Source organism: Hirundo rustica, chromosome 3, assembly GCF_015227805.2.
Source record: "Hirundo rustica isolate bHirRus1 chromosome 3, bHirRus1.pri.v3, whole genome shotgun sequence".
In the NCBI taxonomy this organism is placed as follows: Eukaryota; Metazoa; Chordata; class Aves; order Passeriformes; family Hirundinidae; genus Hirundo; species Hirundo rustica.
Genome location: NC_053452.1, coordinates 12971984 through 12997626, shown reverse-complemented (window position 1 = coordinate 12997626; position 25643 = coordinate 12971984). Strand labels below are relative to the sequence as shown.

Genomic DNA, 25643 nt, shown 5'->3' with positions numbered 1-25643 from the left:
TTTTCACTGTTTGACTTCTAATGGCCACAAAAAAGTATATGAGTTACGCAGGCAAATTGGCATCTAAGTTGTGAATTGAGGATGGACTCTTTACCTTAACATCTCTGTATATTTTTAAGATCCAAATCAGCAACAAAAATTCTGTTAACTTCAGATGCATGTTTTCAAATATCCTCCCAGGATGCTTATCACTCCAAAACTAAAACAGACAATCTTCAAATAATTTTTTTTAACTGAATATAATTTGAGCTGAACACTGTGTATCATTCCTGAAATGCTTATAATTAGCCTACAGCCTCAAAATGGGAACTGGAAGTGCTTTGATAAATGAATTGTAAAGGCCAGCCAGCTAGTTTCGTTGTGACTTGGGGAAACACATCTGTATCCTGTGCTGACATGCTATTTTTGTTTTGCTGCCAACCGCACAAGTCTGCATCTAGACAGGACAACATATTAGTCATTGCCAGTGTCCTTACACAGCCTCCTTACAACCCACACTTCCTCAAATTGCAGGCACACTCTCACCTTTTCCAGGCTCTCTGTTTCCCTGCTACCTACCAACTGTTGTTGCTCCACTGAGATGACCATTAATTTCCAGTCCCTGGATTTACACTCAAGCCCTATTTACCATGGCCAAACCATTCATCAGGGATCAATAGGAAACTGAGTGAGCCTGAGAACCACCACAAAAAGGCACAGTCCTGCACAGGTAACACTGCCTGGGAGCTGAAAGCAGAAAGTTGCTTTGGAAAACCACAGCATGATGGCCAAGCATCCATTTGTTGGTGGGTGAAGACATGGCAATCTCCTCCACGGGAGCAAGACTTAAAAGTAAGATTTCACACAACCCACATTCCTTGATAATCAGCACAACCCTGAAAACACAGATGGGACTGAGGTGGTTGATGTACAGGCAGTGGTGGAAGAGATCTAGCAACTAGGGAAGAAAGGTAAGCCTCCCCTCATCTGACCTACATAAAAGCAAACCAAAGAATCACACAGCTATCTGTGCTAGGTGTGTTCTACTTTAAGCAGCTGTGGGTTACTTAAAACTCATGCTTTAGCTGTGTGGTAAGCACTTATCTTCTCTTAAAGTAGCAGGAAAGAAAAGAAGCAGGGAAAAAGCCACAAAGGAAATCCAAGGAATGGTCACAAAAAGAACAAGGTCCCCTGCCTCTGCTCAGTGCTCTTACCACTGTATCCTATTTGCCCTGTCCCACCACTCCTATGCTGAAAGGAGGTGCACTGAGGGACTTGTTTGTAAGACTAAACTCAACATAAAAAGATGCAACAATGAAGGACAGGACACCGGAAAAAATGTACAAGTACTTAAACAGTAACACAGTGGAAAAACCAGCTGGCATGAGTTTTTCAAGTAGATATAGTGACATACCATTCTAGTTCCTTTAGGAGGATAACTGGATTAGTAAAGAAGAGGGGATCTGGGATGGGCTGCTGCTTAACCTTTTTAAGACCCATAGGCCTAATACTGTGCACCTTCCATATAAACAAACAAGGGAAATACTTTCTTGCCATAATAACCATAAGCAGGGTGAATCAACAGGTACACAGAATACTGCACTGAGAACCCAAATATCCATGGTTGACTGTCAAACAAGAAAGACATTGGAGGAGAGGTACGATGGGGGTCAGTCCTGGGCTTCAGTTAATTAGTATGTCCAGCTCTGTCTGCCTGCAACTCCTCTGTACAGACCCAAGGCCCTGCAACAAGGTATGGACCGTCAGTAAGAGGTCAACATATTCTCTCCAAGCTTCTTTAACATTCAGCATTTAAATATCCCTAACATATTAGAAATACCAAAAGAAGAAATAGCCGGTATTGTTAAGGCATGTTCCCACATGATCAGTTAGTACCTTACTGACAAATGGTTTAAACCAGTAATTTTTTGGTTCAGGGCCAGATTTGGGTACTGAGTTGTTCAGATGTCAGATGTTAGATCCCACCTGGCAAAGTGACAACATTCGACTTGACTCTGTTCTGTCCAAAGCCAGGAAAAGATGAAAAGACAAACAAAAACTCCCAAACATTTGCTGATCAAGCAGCTCTGGACTATCAGGGTCTCTTCAGACCAGTCTCTATTCTGTGGATACAAATTAAGGTTATCTTTTAATACAACTGAGGATGTCTTTTAAAAAAATAAATTGCATTCATCATTAAACAATAAAGAGCCATGTGCTTTACTCTTGATTCTGTAGCAACACTAGGAGTCCCATTGCTTCAAGGAGGGTTAACAAGCTACATTGCTAAGGTTAGGAGGCATCTGTCAGGACTAATTAGAAACCCTGAAGCATATTTTCCCAATGATTTTGCAGAAGTTTAACAATTTGATGGGACCCTATCTGGGAAGCTTAAGAGACCAACCACAGAAGTCTTTTGCTTGCAAGAGTCCATGATGCAGTTCTAGAAGAAAAACTATACTATCAAAAAGATCATTACGGAGACATGGGAAGAAGTTCCAAACACTGAGGGCTTCACTAAACATGGGGGTGCTGTTCCAGCACCTACAGAAGTTCAGAAGACAAAAGAAGGTTAAAGTGAAGCCTAAATGATTCAAAAAGGAGGAGTATTATCCCTGAAGCACACATCCAGCACCAGGCTGACATGGAGGAAAAACCTGCACCACACAAGTGTGAACTAATGAGAGAAGATAAACAGCTACTCACAAAGTTAAAATTTGGGCTGCAATTCCATATTGAAATAGTCAAGGAAGACTGTGGACAACAGGCAGGGCTATACTTCATAACAAGCTCTCCATAGGGATGACTAAATTTTGCTGTCACATAGGTATCTGCTTAGATCATCAACACCTGATGCTCCTGATCCACTGCAGTTATTTGCTGGGTCAAGCCAAAGACAGTAAATGATTCAAAAGCAAGTTCTTTCTTTGTTTAAACCAGCACACTTTATAAATTGTGTTTAGTCACATGATCAAAACCAGATTGTCTCTCACTGAAGACAACCAGGGCAGTTTTAGTTGTTATATTTCACAGCTTATGCTACTTGTAAGTCTGAAACATTTAATAGCAGACATTTCTTCCACACTTGGGAGACCCACAGTCTGATTAAACCACACCCCTGTGAAATAAAAAGTACATAACAAACTAGGCTTTCACAAAATTACCAAACTCAATCTGTATTGCTCTGTCAAATATCCAGCACTCTACAGAAATGCAGGCAAAAATGTGTCTGCATCCCCTGCATAATTTAGTGCTTTTTCTTCCATGTAACGCTCACCTAACAGTCTTTATTATTACAATGAGAATATAACAAGTCTCTGAGTCTCAATATTGGGGACACTCTTCAAATTTTTGTATTAGCTCTAGCAGTCCTTGGGACTTCTGCGTGACTTTGTGTAAATGAAGTTGAGGCTATGTGAGAATACCTCCTCTTGGTCAAGGACAGACAGAATGTCAATATAAAATTACCCTCTAGTCCCAGGAAAGGAAGTATCTGCCAATTTTGCACTGAGCCAACTGTTGGGACACTGGGGTATGGAGAAAAACAAGCAAATTAGCACTCATGTGAGCTCACAAGGAAAGTATTCTGCCCTGAGGCATGTGTACCTCTTAAATGTGGTTTACAAGCTCTTCTACAAATATTCCTCAGACTCTGCAAGAGAGGCAGGGAGATTTATGCAGCAACAATGACTTCACTTTTTTGGATACGCAAATCTCTCTTTCCTATTAAAACATGTATTCTAACATATGTCGTCCATAAGCACTCACAAACACATCTAACAGAGAAAAACAGAAAACTAGAGATCAGCAGCCCCTTCCCTCTCTTGCACACATTTGTTTTCCAAAACTCTTACTTATCTTTTAATTTAGTTTCAAGTGCAGGGATAGTACAGCTTTGCTAGAAGTGACTAAGAATGTCTGGAGGAGTTAGATTTATTTCAAAATTAAGTTTTCATAAAATGTCTCTCTGCTCCTAAATGTCATTGATTTTGAATAAATTCTAGTTCTACAGCTACAATCCATACACTAAGATTTGGCAGTTTTAGACCAAACACTGAGAACTATGTCAGCCCAATTCAGAGAAAAATACATGTGTGCCAGCAAATAAAGGATTCTCTATTGTTAACGGTACAGCAGGTAAAAAAGTAATAATCACAGGTAAAAAGTCCACATTGCACCTATTTTAAGGATAACTTCTTATGAACAACTTTGTAGTGTAATCATTCCAAGCCAACAGGGTGACTTGAGGTGGGGAGAGGAGGGAGAGGTTGTTTTACAACTCAAATACTTGGTGGCTCAAGCTCTACTAGCCAACTTAGCCCCACCTTTCTGAACTGGACAAAGACTATCACTATAAACACAGATTACACATTTTCACCTTCCCCCAAAAATACAGGACACAGTGTTTCTTACCTATTTGGTCTTCAGGAATCAGTGATTCGATTGGGGGATCAAGTTCGGAGCTTTGGGACAAATAGTTCTTGACTTGGGTCATGAACTGACGAATTGTTTGCAGCATGTCAGTGCTCGAAACATGGCACTCCTTGTTTTCTTGGAGAAAGCTGACATAATCCTGTACTAAGCTTCCAAAATAGGTGCGTTTGTCCTGGGACATCTCTGCAATTTTCTTAATCATCCTCTTCTCGGGGGTCATGAAGGAACTGAAAACTCCGCTGACTTTCCGTAGCTGAGATTTCACAATCTTGGGGAGAACAAACGAACTGCTTCTTTTCTTCTTGGGCTTCAAAGGGGGTGCCATGCTCTCCTGGTCACTTTCCCCCTCAAAGTCCTCCAGGCTGCTGTTGGTGTCCCCCTCATAGCCGAAGAGCGGCATGCTCTGATCAAAGTCCAGCGAGTCAGACGAGGATGTGGAAATGCTCATGTTGCTCAGTCTCTGCCGGCATCCATTCCACGGGATGTGTGACTCAGAGATGGCAGCCAGCGTCTTTTTGGGAGCTGCTGGAGCTGGCTCAGGCAGGGTTCCACCTGGAACAGCGGCTGCCTTGGGCATGCGCATGGAGCCAGGCTGGACTGCTGCCACACTCCTGGAGGCACTGTCTGCCTCAGAGCACACAGCCTGCTTTTTCAGCCGAGGAGGCGGAATCGGGGTGGGCTTGTTCTGCAGCAAATCCAAGCCTCTCTCCTTATGGTCGACTGTTTCTGGTATGCTTGCCTGCTTTATAGTCCTGGAAATCTGTGGGCTCATGAGGGTGCTATTATTAGCAGGGGGTGGTGGCCGGGGCGGGGGGGAGCAAGGCCTCATTGTGCCATTCACGTCTGGAGTTCTTGGGCTCTGCCTTTTCAGACTTCCACTGACATCCTGGCTGTGCACTTTTAAGAAGAGAGGATTAATGAAACACAGCGCTCCGTTGGTCTGGCTGCACTCCAGCTCTGAAGGCGTTCTGGTTCGTATAGAATGCACTCCATTTATAAGGCAGAGCTGGCGTGAGTCTTTGCGAGCACTGTCCAAAGGCACAGGCCTACAGGGAGGTGAAGGATCTGGGAGTTTGCTGTTAGCCAGGGAGCTCCAAAAGTCTGAAAATCATCATTGCATTAACGTAAGAATGCAAAACAGCATGTTTTCAGAACATTCAGCTCAACAACACCAGTTTTAAGTACCAGGAAATTTAGGCAAGATTTTATTAATTCACAGGGGGAAAAAAGTCCAAGTGAACCTCTTAAAGCACCACCAGACATAACTGCATGCTACATTCCTGGGGCTGCTCCTACTCATTTATAAATACTATGACCGATGCATAGCTTCCAATCAGCTCACTGAGCTTAAAATAAAACTAAGAATCAAAGAAAGGAATGAAGACTGTAACAGAATACTTTTTACTGGCTTGAGACTAAAATGAAGACAAACTGCTCCCTAGCATCTCACTCAGGAGAAATAAAGCAAGATTCTCAGCTGGTATTAATAAGCTCACTTCATTAAAGACAATAGTTAAGCTGATTTACACCAGCTGATAAAGGCCACTTATGGAAACTCTACAAGTATCTTGGTTCTGTTTCTTTTCATAGTGAATGCATGAAAGCTCTACATGAAAAAGCAGCTCACATTTTGCTGTGGTGGATACACACATCACCTTTAGCTATGCAGACCAAGTATTCAAGTGTCTAATAAAGGCACCAGCCTGCTACCCCACCTTTGCTGGGGGGACAGTTTGACTGAGAACAGACATGCAGCAACACATAGAGACCCAGTGTGCAATCCCACACCAGCAGCACGGAAAACCTGTGCTACACCAGCAAGTTGCAGCTGCATCCTCTGCACTTATCCCAGCAAAGTGTCAGCATATTTGTGCAACCGAGTCACTGCTAAAGAGCATCAGTTCCTAAAGGCATGAAGATGGAAACCAGACGTGCGCTTGAGGGCAGCAATCATGCTGAAATAAGGGCAGAGTACCAGAGGAGGGAGATTTAGCTAAAATTTGCCAATCTTGACATAGTGTGTCAAGATGGCTCACTGGATGCAACTCAGCAATGATACCTGGGCCCATGTGCATGAATGCCAAGCATCCACAACACGTCCATGCCCAATAGCTATGTTCTGCCTGTGACACAGAAGACAGAAAACAGCCTGTCGTGACAGGGCACGGCCAGAGGATGTCTATAGGCACTGGCATGTTTCTCTACATAGTCATGCCATGTTGCTGGTGTTCCCAGCTTCATGACTTCACATCCTGCCTACAAATCTCTCAGTGCCAGTGCCTGGCATGTGGCTGCTTGCAAACATGTGATGTAAGCACTGCAGCAGGTGAAACACATGGAAGACTGAGAGAGAATCATATGTTCAGCACATGAAACCTTACAGGTTGGCAGCAGCCTTGAAATTTAACCAAAAGTTCCTCCTGATGTGGTTTGCTGGGCTGTGTGCTGTTGACCTGAGTTGTGCAGCTCTCTCTCTGAGCCTACTGCACAAGAGAGCTCTGACAGGGGGTACAGCCCTGTGTTCACATGCCATGGGATTTTGTGCCTACATGTTCCTCAAAGAAAACTCACACTTAACAGGAAGAGCTTTTGGGGGTTTTTAGGCCTCTCTTTTTAGGCCTGTGTTTTTAGTCCACAGCACTGATGGTGTGCTCTTCTGCACATGGACACCTAAACCTCCATCAAAATTTCAACTTTGTTGTCTGCTTTTAGCTCATGGAAACTGTGATCTTAATTTGGTGTATATGAGGTAATTGATCCCAAATACAGCAACCACACAGACACCGATCCATCAATCTCCTCCTCAGCTTTCAAATGTAGTAGCTTAAGAAAAAACACACACACAGTGCAGAGACTGTTCAAGAGCAAGACTAATTCTGCAGCAAGCAGGCCAGTGTTCTGGGCTACTGGTGACAAAGTGTGGTTAGCCTGGAGAGCTTAATCAACATTCCTACTGTCCTCTCTAGAGAGACTGACCTCATGTTACTTTAAGGCTTCCATGTGTCACTAGGAGACTGTGTTCATTACATTGCATCCTAGTCAGACCTTCCACTTTCTTTTTACTACCTAAACATTGACCTCAATAGTACCATATTTGCCTCTGTCCCCATGATAATCCGTAGTTTCACCTGATTACCTAAACTTGCAGCCTAGCAATCAAGAAGTAGTTTCTCTCCTCTCTAAAACAAACCCTTTAATTGCATTGCTAGTGCAGCAAACCAAAATGCAAAGCACTAGAATACATCCCCGGGGATGGCTTTACTGCAAAGTCCCACTAGACAGTTCAAGAGATCCTCCTGCTAAAACTGATTTAGAGAGGATCCTTTTCAAAATCAAAGATGTTTAAAAAATCTACTGCAACAAAGACTGCTGACAGTCAACCTTCCCTCCCTGGAAAAGGAAATGAGGCCACTCAGCACTTTGCTTAATGTGGAGTTACTCAACGATTCATCTGGGTGGTGTCGAAGTTCCAAATCCCACCAGGCTTTATATCCATCTCTTCTGAGCTCAAGGTATGTTTTACAATGAGTCTGGGTTTGGCTGAAGCAGCCAAGCCACGCAAGGACATGTCCTTGCATTGTCCTTTGGTATTTTAAAAACTTCACCGAAGCCCTGCCCATGGATACATTCTGCACATCCTATATACACACTCCTCATTTTCTAAATATGCCACTTCATTGAGGCACTGATCTCAAAATTCACCATTTTAAGTTTGCACGTCAATCCGAAGAGAAGTTTTATTCACAGGGGACCTCAGTTCCTACACTCTTCTCACATTAAATTATAAAGCCAGTGCCTGCTATGTGAGCATGCAGACAACGTTAGGTCTTGGAGCAGAAGCCACATCAACCTCTGTGTCGGGACTGTGAGATGTGTTTTGCACAAGGGCTGTCCAGAGAGGGGAGAGAAGGAAGAAAGAAACAGCACTAACAAAAATATAACAGAATGCACAGAAGGAAGGAGGAACCTTGGCCAGAAGAAAGTCTGGCCTTCCCAAATAAGAGAAACTGCTTTTCTAAACAAAATTTGTATAATCACTAACCAATACGAACTATTTACTGATACAGCCTATTTCTTCAATATTACAGGAGTGCTACAGGGAAGGACATCTATGCAGAGAACTACTTACTCAGTCCAAGGTGAGCAATCTCTTCAAGTTCAGCTTCTGTCTTTGCTGCAGCAATTGCATGAGGCAACTTCAGTGTGAATGGAAGGACATCCCTGTTTCCAAAGAGAAAAAACATTATAGTTTTCAGTAAAGCCCATAGTTTCAAAAGCTTTTTTTTTAACACTGGCAGTGGCTGATCTCTGATTATTTTCTTCTTGGGCTGTGGCAGGTAGCAAGATCCTTAAACACACAGCACAGTTAAATATTACATTACCAACCTGAGGGCTCTTTTACATTGCAGAGCGGTGTGAAAAGCAAATGACAGTCAAATGCCCAGGACGTTCCTAGGATCATTTCCACAGAGCCATCCAGTATGTTTTGCTTTTCCAACAGAAGCTTTTACACCTGGTCTACTACAGGCAAATCAGTGAGATGCAAACTTGTTACCTGCCCTTAATACGTCAAAAAATCTTACTTTCTGAATACACTGTTGACTGGTATTCCAGTTTTCAGAATAAAAAAATTATTCTAACTAAATGTTGTTAAACTGCCACATCTGTAGTAGAAGTACCCATAGAATTAAGACTAAATTAGAATCCTACACAACCAGTGTCAGTGTGAATTTTGGTTTTAATGTTGTGAACAAGCCAACCATCTGCTATAGCACAGACAGACAGTGGGTCTTTATTACATATACATTCTCTATGTTGTATGTTAGCTCCTTGAAAAAACAGGATCTCATAATTCCACTCACACTCAAGCCAAGCATATGAACAAGACTGATACACTAGCTAAAAAGCATTTGAAAGGCACTTTACATGGTACCACAGAAAATCCAGAGTCCAGATCATCATCATGGTCTCACTTCAAAAACAGGTAAACCCTCATGAAAACTGGTTGGGTACCTCCTGCAAGAAACTCCCTCTGGTTTTAGAAAATCCTCCTGGATGTCCTGCGATGTACCAAATGGTACTGTCTCTTTTTCACAACTGCTATCTCTCTGCCTCCTTTAGTCTATACAAAGCAACTCTGAACCTCCAGTGAAAGAAAATGGATAGACTAATGCCAAGAAATCTCTGTTTGCTGCATGATCCTGTAGGTACTTAGAGAGAATTTACCAGAGCCTGGCAAGTGGGCAGGAATGAAAGGGTGACAAGATAAGGAATATCTCCTCATTAAACTACTTTCAAATGCATTTTCAGCTCATTTCTCATCTGAGTGCTGACCAATTACCCAAGTGGTATCAATGCTGCTTTTATTACATGCATCTACAGCTTGGCTAAACAGAGGTGGTAGCAAAGGGGTCTATGATGCTTCTCCACCACAAACAAAACCAGCAAGCACAGCAGCCCAAGAGCATCCCACACCAGAAATCATCACATGGTCAGCATGAACTGGCAGTAAAAGGATGCAATAAAAGGACCGAGACAATTACAGCTCTCCCTGCTTCCTTCAGAAAATGTGCACGTGTGCAGCTTGGTTTGTCCTGTCTGTGCATACATACAAGGCTCAAGCATCAGTCTGGGAATTTTCACCGGTAAACTGAAGTCAAATTGAAAACAAAAGATAAAAACATCAGCTACTTTTTTTTTTTTTTTTTCCATTCTACCTGGAAAACAAGTTTGGCAACCATAAACTGCAAAGCTGACAAGGCCATTTTTGTTGTTCATCATTTAAACTGACATCTCCCAGTTGTCATATTCTACATACCTGACATTTTTCCATTATGCTCCAAAAATTCTTTTCACCAGCAATTCCAAGGAACAGACTTTGAAGCTAGTTTGTGATTGCTTTTAAATGAGCTATGAAGCACTTAAGAAAGCACCACAAGATATCAGCCTAAGTAAAGTTCAGCTTGGCACCACCTCAGTTGGGTGGGTAAAATCACAGCAGCCTCCCCATAATCAGTATGAAGTAAGACTTTCTTCCAAGACTCACCTCTGAGTTCTACCATTACCTTCTAAGGCTACCCAGGAATATTTGCAGATTAGCATCATAAATATCATGCTGAACCAAGTTCTCTTTTTCTCAAGACAGTCTAGTAGATGTGACTTGGAACATAGCACCATCTTACCTGCTAATACAGTAGAAAGCAATGAGTCTGAACAAATCAGCAAAACTTATTCCAGACCCCTCCAAGGAAAATGCTGTGAAGAAAGTTACAAGAAAGAATCACACATTAATCTACTGTTTCTTAAAACAGTTTAATAAAACACATCTTGGATTTTAGCATGAAGTTAATAAGCTTTCACCATCAAGCTACTATTTGGTTAAGAGAAAACAACTCTATGGAGGAGTACATATCCCTGCTGAAGGCATTTTCAAGAATATATTGATAATCTTTGTGGCTGGTTTTTTTTTGGTATTCCAAGCATATGGTCTAATTCCTGTAAAACAGATTAAGTGTGATGAGGCCTGCACAATGTTTTGCTAATAGACAACAAATCAATAACTGAGGCTTTGTTTGCCCAGTGTACTAATACACCTAACTTTAGATCTCTTATTTCCTCCTCTTGAATTCTATTCTACTCACTTGTCTCTGCCCTAGGTGTGTAGAACCTAAAGGGATAAATTTTCATTCACTCCAAGAAAAACCTTTTAACCTGAAAACCCTTAAAAAAACTCTGACAGTTGCTGCATGCCACTGCTTTGCACAAGGAGAGAGGAAGACACAAGCAGTGCCTTTAATTTTTCCCCACTTTATACCATTGTTTCTTATTGATATAAATACTGGTTCTCAGTAATAATGACAATTATCTCAGGCTCTCTCTGATGCCACTAGCAGATCTCACCCAATGACTACACAGATCAAGCAGAAGAAGCTCATAGAATGAAATGATCTAGATCTTTTGCCTCTGGTCTAAAACCACAGCTGTGACAAATGGCTAAAACCATCAGTAAATACTTCTGACCTGTGGAAGAATTTTGTTCATAAAAGACAGTATATAATTATTTTCTAGATGGGAATTTATTAGTATAACAAGCAACCTACAGGGAAAAAGTACCTAAGGAATAGCTGAAAAGTACATCACTCACAACTTACTGTATGTACTTTCTTTTATGGCAAATTCTTTCAGGCAGGACCCAGAGTCACTGGACAGACGCAGAGAGATGACTTTCTTCTGCACCCTTGCAGATTTCCTAACCAGAAATATCTGTTGTGGAGAAGGCAGGAGGACAGGGTTTTAGCTTCATCACAGATGCCAGAATAAATACAGATCATATACAAAAAGGGACCAGAACAACCTCATGGTGTCTAAAACATACTGTAATTTTACTTGGTCATTTACATGCACTAAAACATACTGTATTTTTACTTGGTCATTACTATTGGGTCCAACACTTGGGTGTAAAATGGCAGCACAACATTTGTGAAAAGCATGTCCTCAAAGAAACTGAGATTCTTCTTACCCCAGGAGGCTGTGTCTGCAAGATTTCCATGGCTTCAGCATCACTCAGACCAAGCTGCAGCCACACAGGGTGAGTATGGAGGAGCTTGTCCAATATGCTTAGCTTGTTGGATAAGCTGTCATATCCGGAGTCCCGGGGGCAGCTTTTTACATCATTTTTTTCATGAGAGACGTTGTCCACGTCCTTTATTAGACTGTGGAAAATTTAGAAAAAAAATTAGACATGCTAACCTCCTATGAACAATCACTCAGGTCAGTGAACAGAATTGTCACAAAGCTCATGGCACTGCTGACACTCTGGGCTGTCACTTCTACTGAGTATTCTTATATTTAGCATACACAAAAATTCTCTTTAAAGGTTCTCAATTCAAAGCCAGCTTGAAGATAACCCTTAGCAGTCTTCTGTGAGGTTGGAGAAATTCAGCCATCATTTCAGGTACAATTGTATGTGCAATGTGACTGAACATTTCCCTTGCCTCCTTTGGAGTGCTAATATATGGAAAAACTTCAAGGATATTTATGCAATTCAGACACTTTTATTCCTATATTGATTGCAAATGCTGCAACCCGCAGAAATCTTGCTCTCTGCTGCATGCCAGAAAAATCTGTTCAATACTCTAACAATGGAGCAACCCACTACCTATTGGTGATCACTGCATCAGACACAAGAACTTTGGAGGAATTATTTTCACAACACAAGTCCACAAACCAGCATCACTTCACCGTATGCCCAGACTACCATCCCTGCTCCAGCAGCTGTTGCCTTCATATTTGCATATCCATCTTTGCTCCCCCCTGCTAAGAGGTCAGAGTGGAAGGAGGTGAGAACAAGATGAGAAACCCACAAAAGAAACAAGAAAAAAATGTTAAAACGCAAATAACCCTCCCTAAGGCACAGCTCCCTTAAAAATATGTCATAAGTGGCAGTCATTTATTGTACTTTTGCTAAGTTCCGTAAATATTTACATTTTTTCCATTTTGCCATGAAAGGTCCTTATTTTAATAATATACTTCCCAGGATCAGAAACTGTAGGGGGCAGTTTCCCAGGGGAAGAAAAGAACCCTGGAAAAATGCCCTGGGAAACCCCATTCTTACTGCCATAAGCAAGAGGCTTACTGACATGCTCTTTATGCAAATTGTTACTAGAAAGTTCTCAATTCTCTGTGTTATCATAGGTTGATTTCTGGTGCAAGAATTTTAATATTCTTAATTGTTGTCCCCCATTGGATCTTTCCTTCAGACCACATCTTAACTCCCCACCCACAGCAGGGTGCATAAGTACCCCTTTCAGACCCCAAACTCCGCCTTTGGCATCATGCCTTTTTGCCCCTTGTACTGCCTTGATCCAGTTCACTCCAATACAGAGGATGCCTTATTGTTTGTTATTTTCGTATGATTAAAATTACTTTTTGGACAATGGATCGAAGCTGTCTCTCTCCATTCAAGTCACCATCAGGCTGTGTCCTGAGGAAACTCAAAGGGGTTTGATAGTCTGGGCTCAGACTCCCGGAAGTTTCAAGAAACAATGAAGGAATTGTATATTTATGCCCAAACTCCTTTGGCTGTGGATTGACTGCTATGCAAGAAATAAAAGCTAAGCTAAATGTGAATGTGGCAAAGTAATGTAAGGTTAAAATTTATTAGAGGCAGGGCATCTAAAGTTACTGCTACATTCAGTAATGAATACAATTCTTGGAAGCTACAGATTCTTGTTTTTAAAAATCCAAATAAACAGAATGTTTTGAGAATTCCTTTTGTTATGCAAAGCTTCACCATCATCCATATAGTGCAGAACATCCAGTACAAGTGCACATATGTTGCTGGCTCAAATTCCTCATTTTTGAGCTAGAAGTACATCGTGTGATTCTCCCCATGCTAGAAATCACTATGGAGCAGTTACTCTGGTAACAGCTTCCTGATAACAAAATTTAGGAACAAATAAAAAGCACTCTGCAAGCTTGACCAACTCCCTGAGATATCAGGCAGTGGATGTGTTCCTCTTACAGACCTTTTCTGTGGCAAGAGAGGCCATGGGCGGCAGAGGGCAATACAGCTCCACCTCCCCACTGCACACTCTTGTGCAGCTCTGTGCAGCTGTGCAGCTCTTCTGAATTCCATGCTTTGCACAGGCCCTAAGCATCACTAACAGCATTTACCATCCTCATTATGCCAGCTACTGTACCCTCAGCGAGTGGGTACAGAGTTCACAAGCACAGGAGTACTGAATACTTAAAAACAAACAAAAAGTTTCTCTGTCCCCCGCAAAAAATCCCACACCAAAGAAAACAAGCCGAACCAAATTAAACCCACCAAGTAAACAACGAAAAAAAAAACAAACGACCAAACTGCTTTCTTATAGCTTTGTTCAGCAACTTGCAGCATCTCTTGAGGGCAAGAAAGGAAGGTAAATGGGGAAGAGAACTTTCAATGTATGATCAGATAAGAACAGGCAAAATCATTTGGCTCTTTATTATCTGGATCTAATTACCACTACCAGCGTTTGCCTCTTTCTTTTTTCCTCTTTCTGTTTGCTTATTTATGATGTGATGCTTTTCAGATTTCCAAGGCTTCTCAAATGCAGATGATTTTCCCCCCCTGCACAAAACCATTTTTTTACTAACTGCCAGTATGCCTTTAAGGGGCACAAAATAGACAGAAATACATTGGGTGCAAGAGGGAAGTACTTTTTACATTGGTCATGACCGAGTCTGAAACTGCTTCAGCAGGAATACTGGGTTCCCTTTTCAACCAGTCCCAGCAGAGCCTAGTGACGCAATGGATGAATCTCCAAAAAGTCAGATCACGAACCACAAAAGTGTTTTCCTGAGCTGTATCTCCAGTAAATATTGCTTAGAATTTTTCCACTCTCTCTCAGTGCCAGTTAGCTGGATTACAAACCAAAGGGAGCTGTGCAAAGTGCAAGTAATACACCAATGCTGGCTGCAAGCTTAGACAAATAGAAATCATTTCTACTCCACTTAGTCAGAAGGTGAAAACCAAATATGCTGCAGGGGGAATATGTCCAAGAGGGAAAAGCTTTCTGCCTACTAAAGACAGTTACCTCACATTCAAAAGAAGGTGTGCAACTGGTATGAGCTATAATGCTTGGCATTGCTTGCTACCACAAAACCACCTAAAGCTGGCACAAGCACATGGGGTCACAATGTTCCTCTTTGGTATGACTGATTTTGTGTTGTCCCACAACCCCTAGACCACCATAAATCAGCAGACTAATTTAAATGGGGAGCTATCAGGTTTGTGGAACTTCCAGGTACTTACATGCACATTCCCTCCCACATGCTGAGATCCCAAGAGGAAGCTCTCTGACCTTACATACACAGGCACCTCCTTGCTGCAGCTGCTTCTGCTCCCTCAAGAAATAAGCCAAAGATTATGAATATCTAATCATGACCAGAATTTCTGCCACTCCTAAACACTAATGGTTCAAACAACACCAGTGCAACTCAGGTAAATCAGCACTAGAATGTTATTGTAGTCTGTGGTATGGTAAACAGGAATAGGAAACACTTTTAAAAAATTATTTCCTATTCCCAAATAATAAAGAAGGAGGCAGAGAGAAAGATGTAACCTGGTGAACTCTGGAAAAAGCACATCTTGGAAAAACAACACCTGGCAAACCACATACAACCTACAAGAAGCCACTTCCCAAGGCCTGGGAGCAAATGCAGTAAAAAAGACCCCACTGGTGTGTTTTGACAGCCTATTTGCAGTGGTCTAGCACTACTGAGCATTATATTCCTAGTTTGCTTTTTATTCTTAAAATAATTTTAATTAATGATCTGGGCATTGGACATACAGTCAAACACTGACACATGGGAGCTCTCGAAACTTGTTATGTGAGACTAAAATTATTTGTGATATGTGTGTAACTACTTTGGAAACAATTGCATGGAACGAATAAACCATTTGAATTCATGAGCAATGCATTAATTAACTTAAGTGTACCGAATAAGAATAAGAAGTTGCTGTAACCTAAATGCTAGCAAAATATGCTGTATATTATTCAACAACTGAATTCCTCTAGTGGTTTTACTTTTGGGTTGGAGGACAGTTGGTTAGTTTGCTATTTGTTTGGGATTTTGGAAAAAAAAAAAAAAGATTTCTGATAAAAGACAATTCTGACCAGGTCACATTAAACTCAAAATCGAAACACAAATCAGCCATAATGAATGGTCTGCCTTAATTCAGGGCTGTTACATGGTTCCTCTTCAGTGGGAAAGGTAGGTTTCAACACTGCTCACAATGAACTAAAGAAAACACATGATTCATGCAAGTTTCCTTAGATTTGAGAAAACCCATAAACAAGTGGGAAGTACAGAGAAGTAATTGCCAAGATAAACAATGCTGTGCTGCATCCTGATTAGACTTAGCTCACAGTAAAAAAGACAAAGAACAGGCTGAAGCTTGTAACCAGGATGATCCTTGGCTATTATGTGAACCTTGCTCCAGTTCCACTGAAGTTAACCACCTCACAGTTAACTCAGTTTGACTATCCATTGCAAAATGCCTGGATTTCTGTAAATCTAACAGCTCTTAATCACTCCAGCCTAGTCTATACAGTCAAACTGAGCATCAGCTGGGAGGGGCAGAAAGCCACTGGTAACTTCCTCCTGCATCCATTAAAGCTAAAAGAACAGGGCAAGGCAGCTGGGAAGAAGGTTTCTGGGTACTGGTTCACCTATCAGCAATAGTGTTTCTCCAACAATAGTGTTTCTCTCTATGCAGGATAGAAGATGACTCTACTGAAGTGAATAACCGCTGTGGAAAAGATAGCAGCATGAAGGCTGTGCAGTGCCAGACACAAGGCAGGGAGCAAAGCTCTGCCCCTCTTTCCTCTATGGGAACAGAGAAGGAAGGGAATAAGCTGCTGCAGCTGCCACCACCAGCAAAACATCCCTGAACCATTCCATAGGCACCAAGTGCCCTGAGAAGCCTGGAGCTTTACAGCCTTCCCTCCAGAGGGACAGCAGGAAGCATCAGTCCCTCATGAACATTCACACAGATGTGCAAGGGGCCTGGGGCCTCCTAAAAGATCATCCAGGTGCATCCAGGCGCCACCAGTCCTGTCCCACATGCTCCTGGGCTGCCACTGCATGCAGAAGTTCTCTCGTTACTCTTTCAAAGGTCACCGGAACAGCAGGACGAATCTGTCCCACATATTTCCTTTTCTGACAACTCTGCTCGTTTGCATTATTGAGATAAATGTCTGCACTGGGAAAAAGGCCAGGCATCAAAAAAGTGGGATACTGAAACAGTCCTCCTTAAAACATATGTTTGCAAGGCTTTTTTTTTTTTTTTTTTGATCTGGCTTTTACATATTTACAAGTCAAAGTGGTAAGCCCTTGAATCATTCTTGATATAACTTGGGCCACATATATTAAAAGGAGAGATAAGCCCAAAATAAAGGAGTATGTAAGGTGAGGAGTTTAAATCTGAAAGTCACCACATAAATACAAAAAAACCTACACCACAATACTAAGGTTGCAGACACGCAATTTCATGTCCTTATTTTTCTGAATTCAGCTGAGAGCTCAGCAACTGCTGCCTTTCCAGAACTGCTCTGGGTGTCTGTTGAGACCTGCTAAGGTGGAAAAAGAGCGAGGAAAATGGACGTTCCATTGAGCTCAAATTTCCCTAGATGCAAATCCAAAGGTCTTATTAAGACACCAACTTCTGAACAGCAGAATATGCAGTAAGAAGAGCAAACTACATTAATTGCCGAGTTTTAAATTAACTACAAAGGAAGTTATGACAGTAAACACAGCCTTGTGAGGTGTCTATTTTAAACAAGAACTCTGGAAAACCTTTGTTGAAATTACTATAATCTTGCTCTGTAGCTGTATATATTAAAAAAAAAAGGTGTCTGCACAATTAAATTACATAATTTATACCAACTTTGATACAACTTCTTCCTTACAAAGAAGCATGCAGTTCAGAATTTTGTAGTCACAGTAGGTTTGACTTTAGCTCATTTATACAGACTTCATATTTCACATTATCATCTTGAAGTGACAGAAAAGATTTTTTTTGATGGCTAATATTGCTTTTCATGGAAATTGCATTATTCACCCTTTTATGTTAGGTTTACTTACATATCCTAAACCAAAATATATTTGCAGTCAATATTAACAAATTAAGATTTAAAATTCATTAAAAATAATTCTTAAAAAAACCCTTCATGATCTGTAATATAGGGAGGTTTAGTTGACTGTTTCCAGCTAAGTGCTTCCACCAAGATTTTAGCATCAGTGGACCTTAGCCTTTCATGCATATGATGTATTCAAAGACAAAAGAAGCCTATTCTTAACTGAAAAGTAGATGATGATCTCTGAAGTCAATTAGATGAATTCACAAAATAAAGTATCTTTTCTGCCCCTCTAAAAGAAATGTGCTCTCTAAAGCTTTAAATCTTGAATAATGTTCAACCAAGGCCAAAACCAAGGACTTTAATTAGTTCAACTGTTTTACATTCTTTACCACTTGAGCAATAAAGCTGCTGCTTAATGTTTTTGAAAATAATCTACATATGCTTTGTAGTAAGTACTAGCAGATTTCAACAGAATTCATAGGAGGAAAAAGGTAAAAATCTTGGATGTAATTCTAAAAACAATTTTCCACTTCATTAACTCACTGCTAGAAGAACAAAGCCCACCAGCTCCAGGGGTGGCCAAGACCATGCAGTCAGATAAAACACAAGACCTACATTGGCTGCTTTCCTCTTCGAACAAATATTTCAGGTAAGTACAAAAATGTGTTCTCTTGTTAACACAATGACGAAAATATTGATTATCTTCCAGATATCAATTCAGCAGCTGTTACTGTTCAAGAAAAGCCAAAATGCTGAGGTCCCAATCTGCCTAAAGGTACAATTTTTTTTAATGTGAAAGTTACTCATATATAAATTAACTTAAGCACATAACCCACATATGCATCTGCTACCAGCAGTTAATATTTTACTTCCTAACCTGACAGCATAAATAAATCATGTTATTGTATCTTGACTCTTCAAAGAGCCACTTGAAGCAATGGACATTTTGTCTTCACAGCATGAAAGCAAAGCCATGCCACAGACAATGGTAATAAAGATAGTAGTTTCCTGCTTTAGACATTCATCAGTATCCAAGGCTTTTAACAAGGAAGTAGAAATGAAGCTCAGTTGCAATTAGAAGGTATTAAGGCAAATACACTGAACAACTGAATCTCCTGCACAAAGGCAAATTCCTTGGATCAAGAGGAAGATAATCTACACCTCTTATGCTGCCAGGGAGAAAAGTGCTAGGACATAAGCCACCCAAGAAGAACAGTGAAAACATTCCTGTCATGGTAGACTCTCCAGAACCATGAAAATAAACATTTTAATCACCTTTGCCAATCAGCAGATTCATCTTCCACTGTGAGAGCTGTCTGTACCATCTCCTGTTTCAGTTCTCCGATTTCTGAGGCAATTGTGTCAATGAGCTGGAAAGGGACAAAAATAGTATGACATCAAGCATCCGGAGGAGACATGGAAAAGAAGTTGGGACAAGTTTAGTCACCTGAGATTACAAACTTTTTTTTTTTTTTTTTTTTTGTAAAATCGTATCCTATTTGGACTTCCCCTTGCAAAGGAAAAAGTAAGGGTTGAGACCATGTATAAAAGTTCTCAGAGGAAGAGTAATTCTTGTTTTGTGTCAGTACAAAACCTTCCAGTTTGGCTAGCCTTTTAATTTAAATGAATTAAATTTGCAGCCTCTGTGTATTATACAACATCTTACAAGAACTAAATTATTTAACTGGTCATAGTATTTACCTTTTCAAAAAAAAATATTAGAAGAATTCCATGTGCAAGAGTTTTATTTCAGAAGAGACATTAAGCCAGTATTACAATACTGAGGAGGATGAAAAGCAGTGAAGCAAGAAGGGAGTGGGTGACTGCTTTTCACATTAGGTTTGGGACTCCACTTGAACACAACAATTCAACTAAAAAGAACTGCCTTACAACCCTTCAGCTCAGGTAGAACACCAATCTAATTTTGGGTATGAGGGCAAAAACTCATTTTCAGATGGGCAAGATTAACACTAAGGTTGCACCCCAAGAAATGCAGAATTTGCTAGCCAGACTTCAGGGAAGCATTTTGTTGAGCAGAAACGAACCATGAAATTTGCAAAGCCTGCTCTCTTGAGCACTTCTTTGTAGCCAATGCATCAAGTCTGCTTCTCACGCCACACCATGATAGCTTATAAACCATAGTAGGGTTCCCTCTCTCCTGGTGGGAGGGAACCTAACGGAAGGTATGCACTGATCTCTACCACCAGACCTGCATGTCACAGCAAACAAAAACCCTGGCAACATGAAGCAAAAACAGCTTTGGGGTCCAAGTCAGAACAGTCTTCACAGCTGCCTTGAAGGTATCAGATTAAGTCTCACTCAGGGCAGGCAACTCAGTACAGCAGCATTTTCAAAGAACTGCTGGCATCATCTTCCTAAATTATTACATTGGAAATTTTCCTCCACCTCCGGAATTCACACTCTCCTCTGCTGAGCTGCATTGTTCCAATCAATTCAAAAGAAGTTTTAGTCTCTGCTTACAACTGGCTAATTCCAATAAATAAACCTTATGCAAGAATAAATTACCATTACCCACACCCTAAGGACTTTTTTCTGTCCAAGTCATAGCTCCTAGTGTTGGAAATCATACAAAGTTTAACATTTTTTAATATAACTTTAGTTAGGGATTTTGTTTGCCTTTGCCCAGGAGAAAAGGAATTGAAGTTTCTTTTTGAAGGACTGTTCCACCACCACCCCAGGCCTGATGAGCTTAACATCTCAGCAGACTGGGAGCAGCACACAAGATACACAAAAGGTAACAACCATTAATGAATGTCAACTCCAAACATCACCCCTAGCATGATCCTGGTGTGGGAAGAGATAGATAAGAGAGTGAAGAATGAGAAACTAATTAACATCAAAGGCGAATTAGCTGGGACCAGTGAACATTGAACCAATGAATTTCTCTGGGTTTTGACTGAATGTGAAACAGCTAGTAAAGACTTGTGTGATGGAATGATTTTCTCAGCACAACAGGGCAATGAGTGGATGAACTGGTTTCTGTTGCACATCCTGGCAAGAACAACAACCTGGCCAGAATAAAACAATACCTTAATTCTCTAGCACTAAAGATTGTTGTTGGAGAGTTTTTGTTTTTCCCGTAGTTTTGGTGACACCAGCCATATATACCACTGACACTACAAAGACATTCCACCTGTTGATTCCCAAACACCTGTGAGTCACTGTAGCCAGATGTGAGCAATGCCTCCCTGACCATTCTAAGGGGCAGCCTCAGGGAGAAGCTGGAGTGGGGTAGATTTATGCACTGCCAGCGAAGCACCCCTGCATGAAAGCTCAGCTGCTACTCCCTATGAACCAGCTCTGCACAAGAAGCTCCTCTTCATAGCAGCATTACCTTAAGTCTTTGCATTGTAAGACCCACTGTGGCCATAAGGAGCCATCACAGTGGTGTACTCTGTTCCCTGACACATCTACAGAGACTAAATGTCTGGAAGGCCAACAGTCTGTACAACAAAGGATCTTTTCAGCACCTCTGCCTGCAAAGCATACAATGTATGAGCTCCCCACAGAAGCATCCATGTGTTTTCGGCCACCTCCTCCAGCCTGCCTTGCTACCTGGCTGGCGACTGAGTGAACCCTGTTAGCAGGCTTTGACCAGAGCTGTGACAAAAGCCACCTCCCACCCAGAAAACAAAATCTTGGGGTGCTACAGCAAAGAACTCTCATCTAAACTGTACTAACAGCGAAGCAATCTTAATGCTTCTGAATGTGTATGCTTACCTCAAAGAGAATTGTGAAGAAATTATAATTCCTGAGAGGAATTCTTCCATGTTTAGCAACTTTGCTTCTCTTTCTAAAGAGGACTTAAACAAAATGGCACATTTCAAGCAACCTAATGCTCGCATTCTATTCTACAGGTTAAATTTCTTGGGTATACTTTATAGCCTCCATGACAAATCAGCCTTAGTCTCTGAAAAGTCAATACACTCTGGACAAGGAAACCAGGTCAGTGTGGCATAAAACCCCAAATTGACCTTAGAAGTTCTTCAGGATGGAATACACACTGCATCCCAACTGAGACTAATCACGTACCACCACGTACTCCACCTGAACTAAAACACTGACCTCTAGGAAGAAATCCCTCCTTTTTTTTCTAGAATAAACCAGTGGTATGTTCTGCAATTTCCAACTAATTTTCCTTGAATTCTCTTTAATGGGGAAAAAAAAAAAAAAAAAAAAAAAAAAAAAAAGTTGCTCTTCTCTTGTTTTAAGAAAAGAAAGTCTTAAAGAGTTGCATCATTTCTGTATCCTTGCAATTAACTGACACATACTGTTACAACAGCATTTTTCTATCAAATAATGTAAGGCATACTCATGATTTTATGACAGCACTTCCCAGTATTTAGGATCAATGAAACTTCTGGTGATTATACAGTGCACATCATGCACATATGACAAGCATCATACAAGTTGAGTTGTTAATAACATGCTTCTACAAAATGCAGGAAGGATCCTGGTATGTACTATTATTAGCTCCAGCCCTGAGGAAACCAGAAGCAGAAGGCTCTGCCTTTTTAGTGCAAGGCTAAGAATATCAGAATTCTTCAAAGAGACTTCTCTATTCGCAACAAGTGTGGTACCTCTTTGGCTAGAAATAATGGGAAAACTCAGCCCTTTGTTTCAACAGACTTGAAATCAACACGGTAAAAGGCAAATTCCAAAGGAAAATGCAACTGAAGTGGATGTATACATTTGTCAGAGACCACAGTATCATGGGTTGGCACAATTTTGTTTTCTGGTTATAGAGAAATGTGAGATGTTTTTTCCCTGCGCTAACTGTTGAGTGGTTTGGGGGAGGGAGGACAGGGACCTATCAAAAAGCTGGCCGGGATATTGGCAACTAAGTTGACCAATGGGAAATATTGACTTCGGAAAGGACATTTAAAACTAATCTGCTGCTGATCATCTCTCTCTTGCTTTGGAATCAGCCATGAGGTAACATTGGAGGCGGCTGGGCCGGGCCCGGGTTGGGCCCTGCTGCCCCTCTGGGTGGCCGGGCCGGGCTCAGCCGGGCCTCTGAGGGCCGCTGCCCGCATAGAGGGGGCCTGGGCCGGCTGAGCCCCTTTCCCCTCCTTGCTGGCAGGGAAGAGGGGCGGCTGCAGTTCAGCAGTGCTGGCCACGTGCTCGGACCGTGGCAGAAGGGGCCAAAACATGGCCCAGCTTAATCGCTGATGGCAGGGGAGAAAGAAAGCCTGCAGCTTCATAACAACTTTAAGCTGAGCCACCCTGGATGAGGCCGAGGGGTGGAAAAACGGACATCTACCAGCTTCCTCCATCAGCACAGCTTTGCATTTTCTTCAGCCTCATGCAGCCTCGGCACTTGCACGTGGCCCTTGCAGGCCCGGGCAGATTTAAACCTTTCCTAGCAACATGGAACTCTTAAAGCACAACTCTTCCTTGAGAGAAAGAAGAAAGAAAACAGAGGGTACAGAGAAACAGAGACACATGAAGTCATTAAGATTAAAAGTAAAAGAACTAATAATATTGAAATAGGATTGAAGAAGTGGACATTTTTAACTGGACTTCTCTAAGGTAAATTATGGAGAAATGGACTGTTCTTTGCAGCATCTTAGTGTTGTTGGGTAGAATGCTGTTATAATCAAAATTAAGGACTGATGTAATTGAGATTTATTTGGGAACTTTAAAGCCCCCGCTCCTGTGTTAAAAGGAGGTCTCAGCCTTTGAGACAAAGATGATTTTAGACTAGAAGAAGTATTTGTAAATAGTACCCCAGATACACTGAGAAGCTTTGCTGATAGAACATCCCAGTCTGCGAAAACTCCGAGCGGCAGCAGATGTGTGACATTAGGAGCACTAGACTATTTTGTCTTGTGGCAAATATCTCAAGTTGTCTCTTTCTATGTTGTTTAATAAGAAAGTTACTAGTTCGTAAGAGGAGAGAAGCATGTTTTAAAGTGTCATTCTGTTTCAGTTTAAGTTTTCTTTTTTTCTCAACTTTTTTTTCTTTCATTCTTTTAGAGTATGTTAATAAAACTATTTTTTTGTTCATTTTTAAGCTTAAACCTGCTTTGTTTTTTTCTTCTCCTAATCTCTCCCTCCCACGAAAAGAGAATAAATACTAAAACCCCTATAACACAGTTAGTGTAAAACAGCATACATGAGCCCAAAGACTTAAAAAGTAACCAGAAGAAATCCTTCAGGGACTGTTTAGGTCTGTGAAATAGATATTACCCTGCTATGCTACAGAAAGAGGAGGTTTACCGGAAAAATGCATTTGGAAGTACGACATCTTCTCAGGTGGTTAATTAATCAGTATTTCTTAAAAAAACAAAATTGAGATCTTACATAACATGATAAAATAGCTATTTTCATGTGTAATGATTTTCCTTTGGAATTTATTTCTATTTATAAAAAATCTAAATTCCTGTAGAATTTATTTCTATATTTATATATAAAGCACTGTTCTGTAAATTCAAAAGACACTACAGTATGACCACTATAAACATAAACAGTAATTATGACTCAGGCAACATGAATTCACATAGCAGCCCAGTACAGTATTGCCTAACCAAATCTACCCTAACCATTAGATTCTCAAATACCCATGTACTAACTGTTTACATTCCTAACATCCATTAACGAAATAATGAAATGCAAACATCTTAAACCACAACATTTCCTTTCATAATGCACCACGCTCTGCTTATTGTCAATTGATTCTGAGCTCAGTAAGACTGAGCTCAGCTTTTGGGAGCTGGCAAGGGTGAGAGCGAAACTCCTACAAACGGCCACAAACACAGCACCTCAGCACCCCAGCATTCTCTCACCACAACACATCTATTTTGCTCTGCATCGTTCAGGATGTACAAGCAGCAAAAAATCAGAGCCAGTGTGTTTACCAGAAGCAACTCATTCCCAAGGGCCTCCAGTCACATTTGTGAGGCTGCTCCATTGACACTCACATCACTGCCGAGCATCAGGGAAAGCACATGCCCAGGACCAGATATAGACAGAAGCCCAGCTCTCCCAGAAGCCCAGCTCTCCCAGAAGCCCAGCTCATATTACCCACTTGACTTGAAGAGTTTCCTGTTCCCAAGAAGAAGACAGAAGGCTTTGATTTGATGTATGTTCCATAACATTTTTAGAAAAAAATGCATGACAACTGAATTCCTGCTTTTTGTGTTGAAAAGTAAATAAGCTTGTACAGAGAATTAACAAAACTGCCACCATTCTAAGAATGCACTTGGCTGAGAGAGTCAGCAAAGATGACCACTGCAGAATGTTTCCAAGCCCTGAGATTTACAAGATCTCGAGAAAAAAGGTAAGATGGGTGCCTCTAATCTGGCAAGGGGACACGAGCTGAAGACAGTGAGATCATTATCTGACTGGACAAACGAGTCTCAGCACTTACCACTCCTCCTTCCTGCCATCATCTCATTTTTCCTTCTTTCTGGAGACCTAGATCCTCTTTGACATCACATCTTTTCCTTCCTGTTTTGATAAACAGAATGTAGCAACCCTCACAGAGGGCCCTGTGTAAGGAGGTAGCCAAGTGCCAGAGATGAGCCCGACTGGGAACACTGCTTCTGGACTTGCGCTAGTCTCTGAATACAATTCAAT

General features: G+C 41.2%; 1 protein-coding gene and 1 long non-coding RNA gene across 9 annotated transcripts in view; one reads left to right on the top strand and one right to left on the bottom strand.

Annotated features, from left to right (window-relative positions):
• Positions 1-25643, bottom strand: part of RIN2 (Ras and Rab interactor 2) — an 88268-nt gene that overhangs the window by 14958 nt on the left and 47667 nt on the right. For 7 of the 8 annotated variants that reach the window (XM_040059919.1, XM_040059918.2, XM_058419920.1 and 4 more), the window contains exons 3-8: positions 19317-19411; positions 11933-12125; positions 11565-11676; positions 10596-10668; positions 8543-8634; positions 4393-5514 (exon numbers count right to left, since the gene is read on the bottom strand). In XM_040059919.1, the coding sequence (XP_039915853.1) occupies positions 4393-5514; positions 8543-8634; positions 10596-10668; positions 11565-11676; positions 11933-12125; positions 19317-19411 (1687 nt within the window). The remainder of the gene's footprint in view (positions 1-4392; positions 5515-8542; positions 8635-10595; positions 10669-11564; positions 11677-11932; positions 12126-19316; positions 19412-25643) is intronic. The other variant, XM_058419922.1, reaches the window with a different exon arrangement.
• LOC120750858 (uncharacterized) lies at positions 5029-16824 on the top strand. Its single transcript, XR_005700171.1, has 4 exons — positions 5029-5142; positions 5285-5384; positions 8502-8552; positions 16679-16824. It is a non-coding gene; the product is annotated as an uncharacterized LOC120750858 (long non-coding RNA).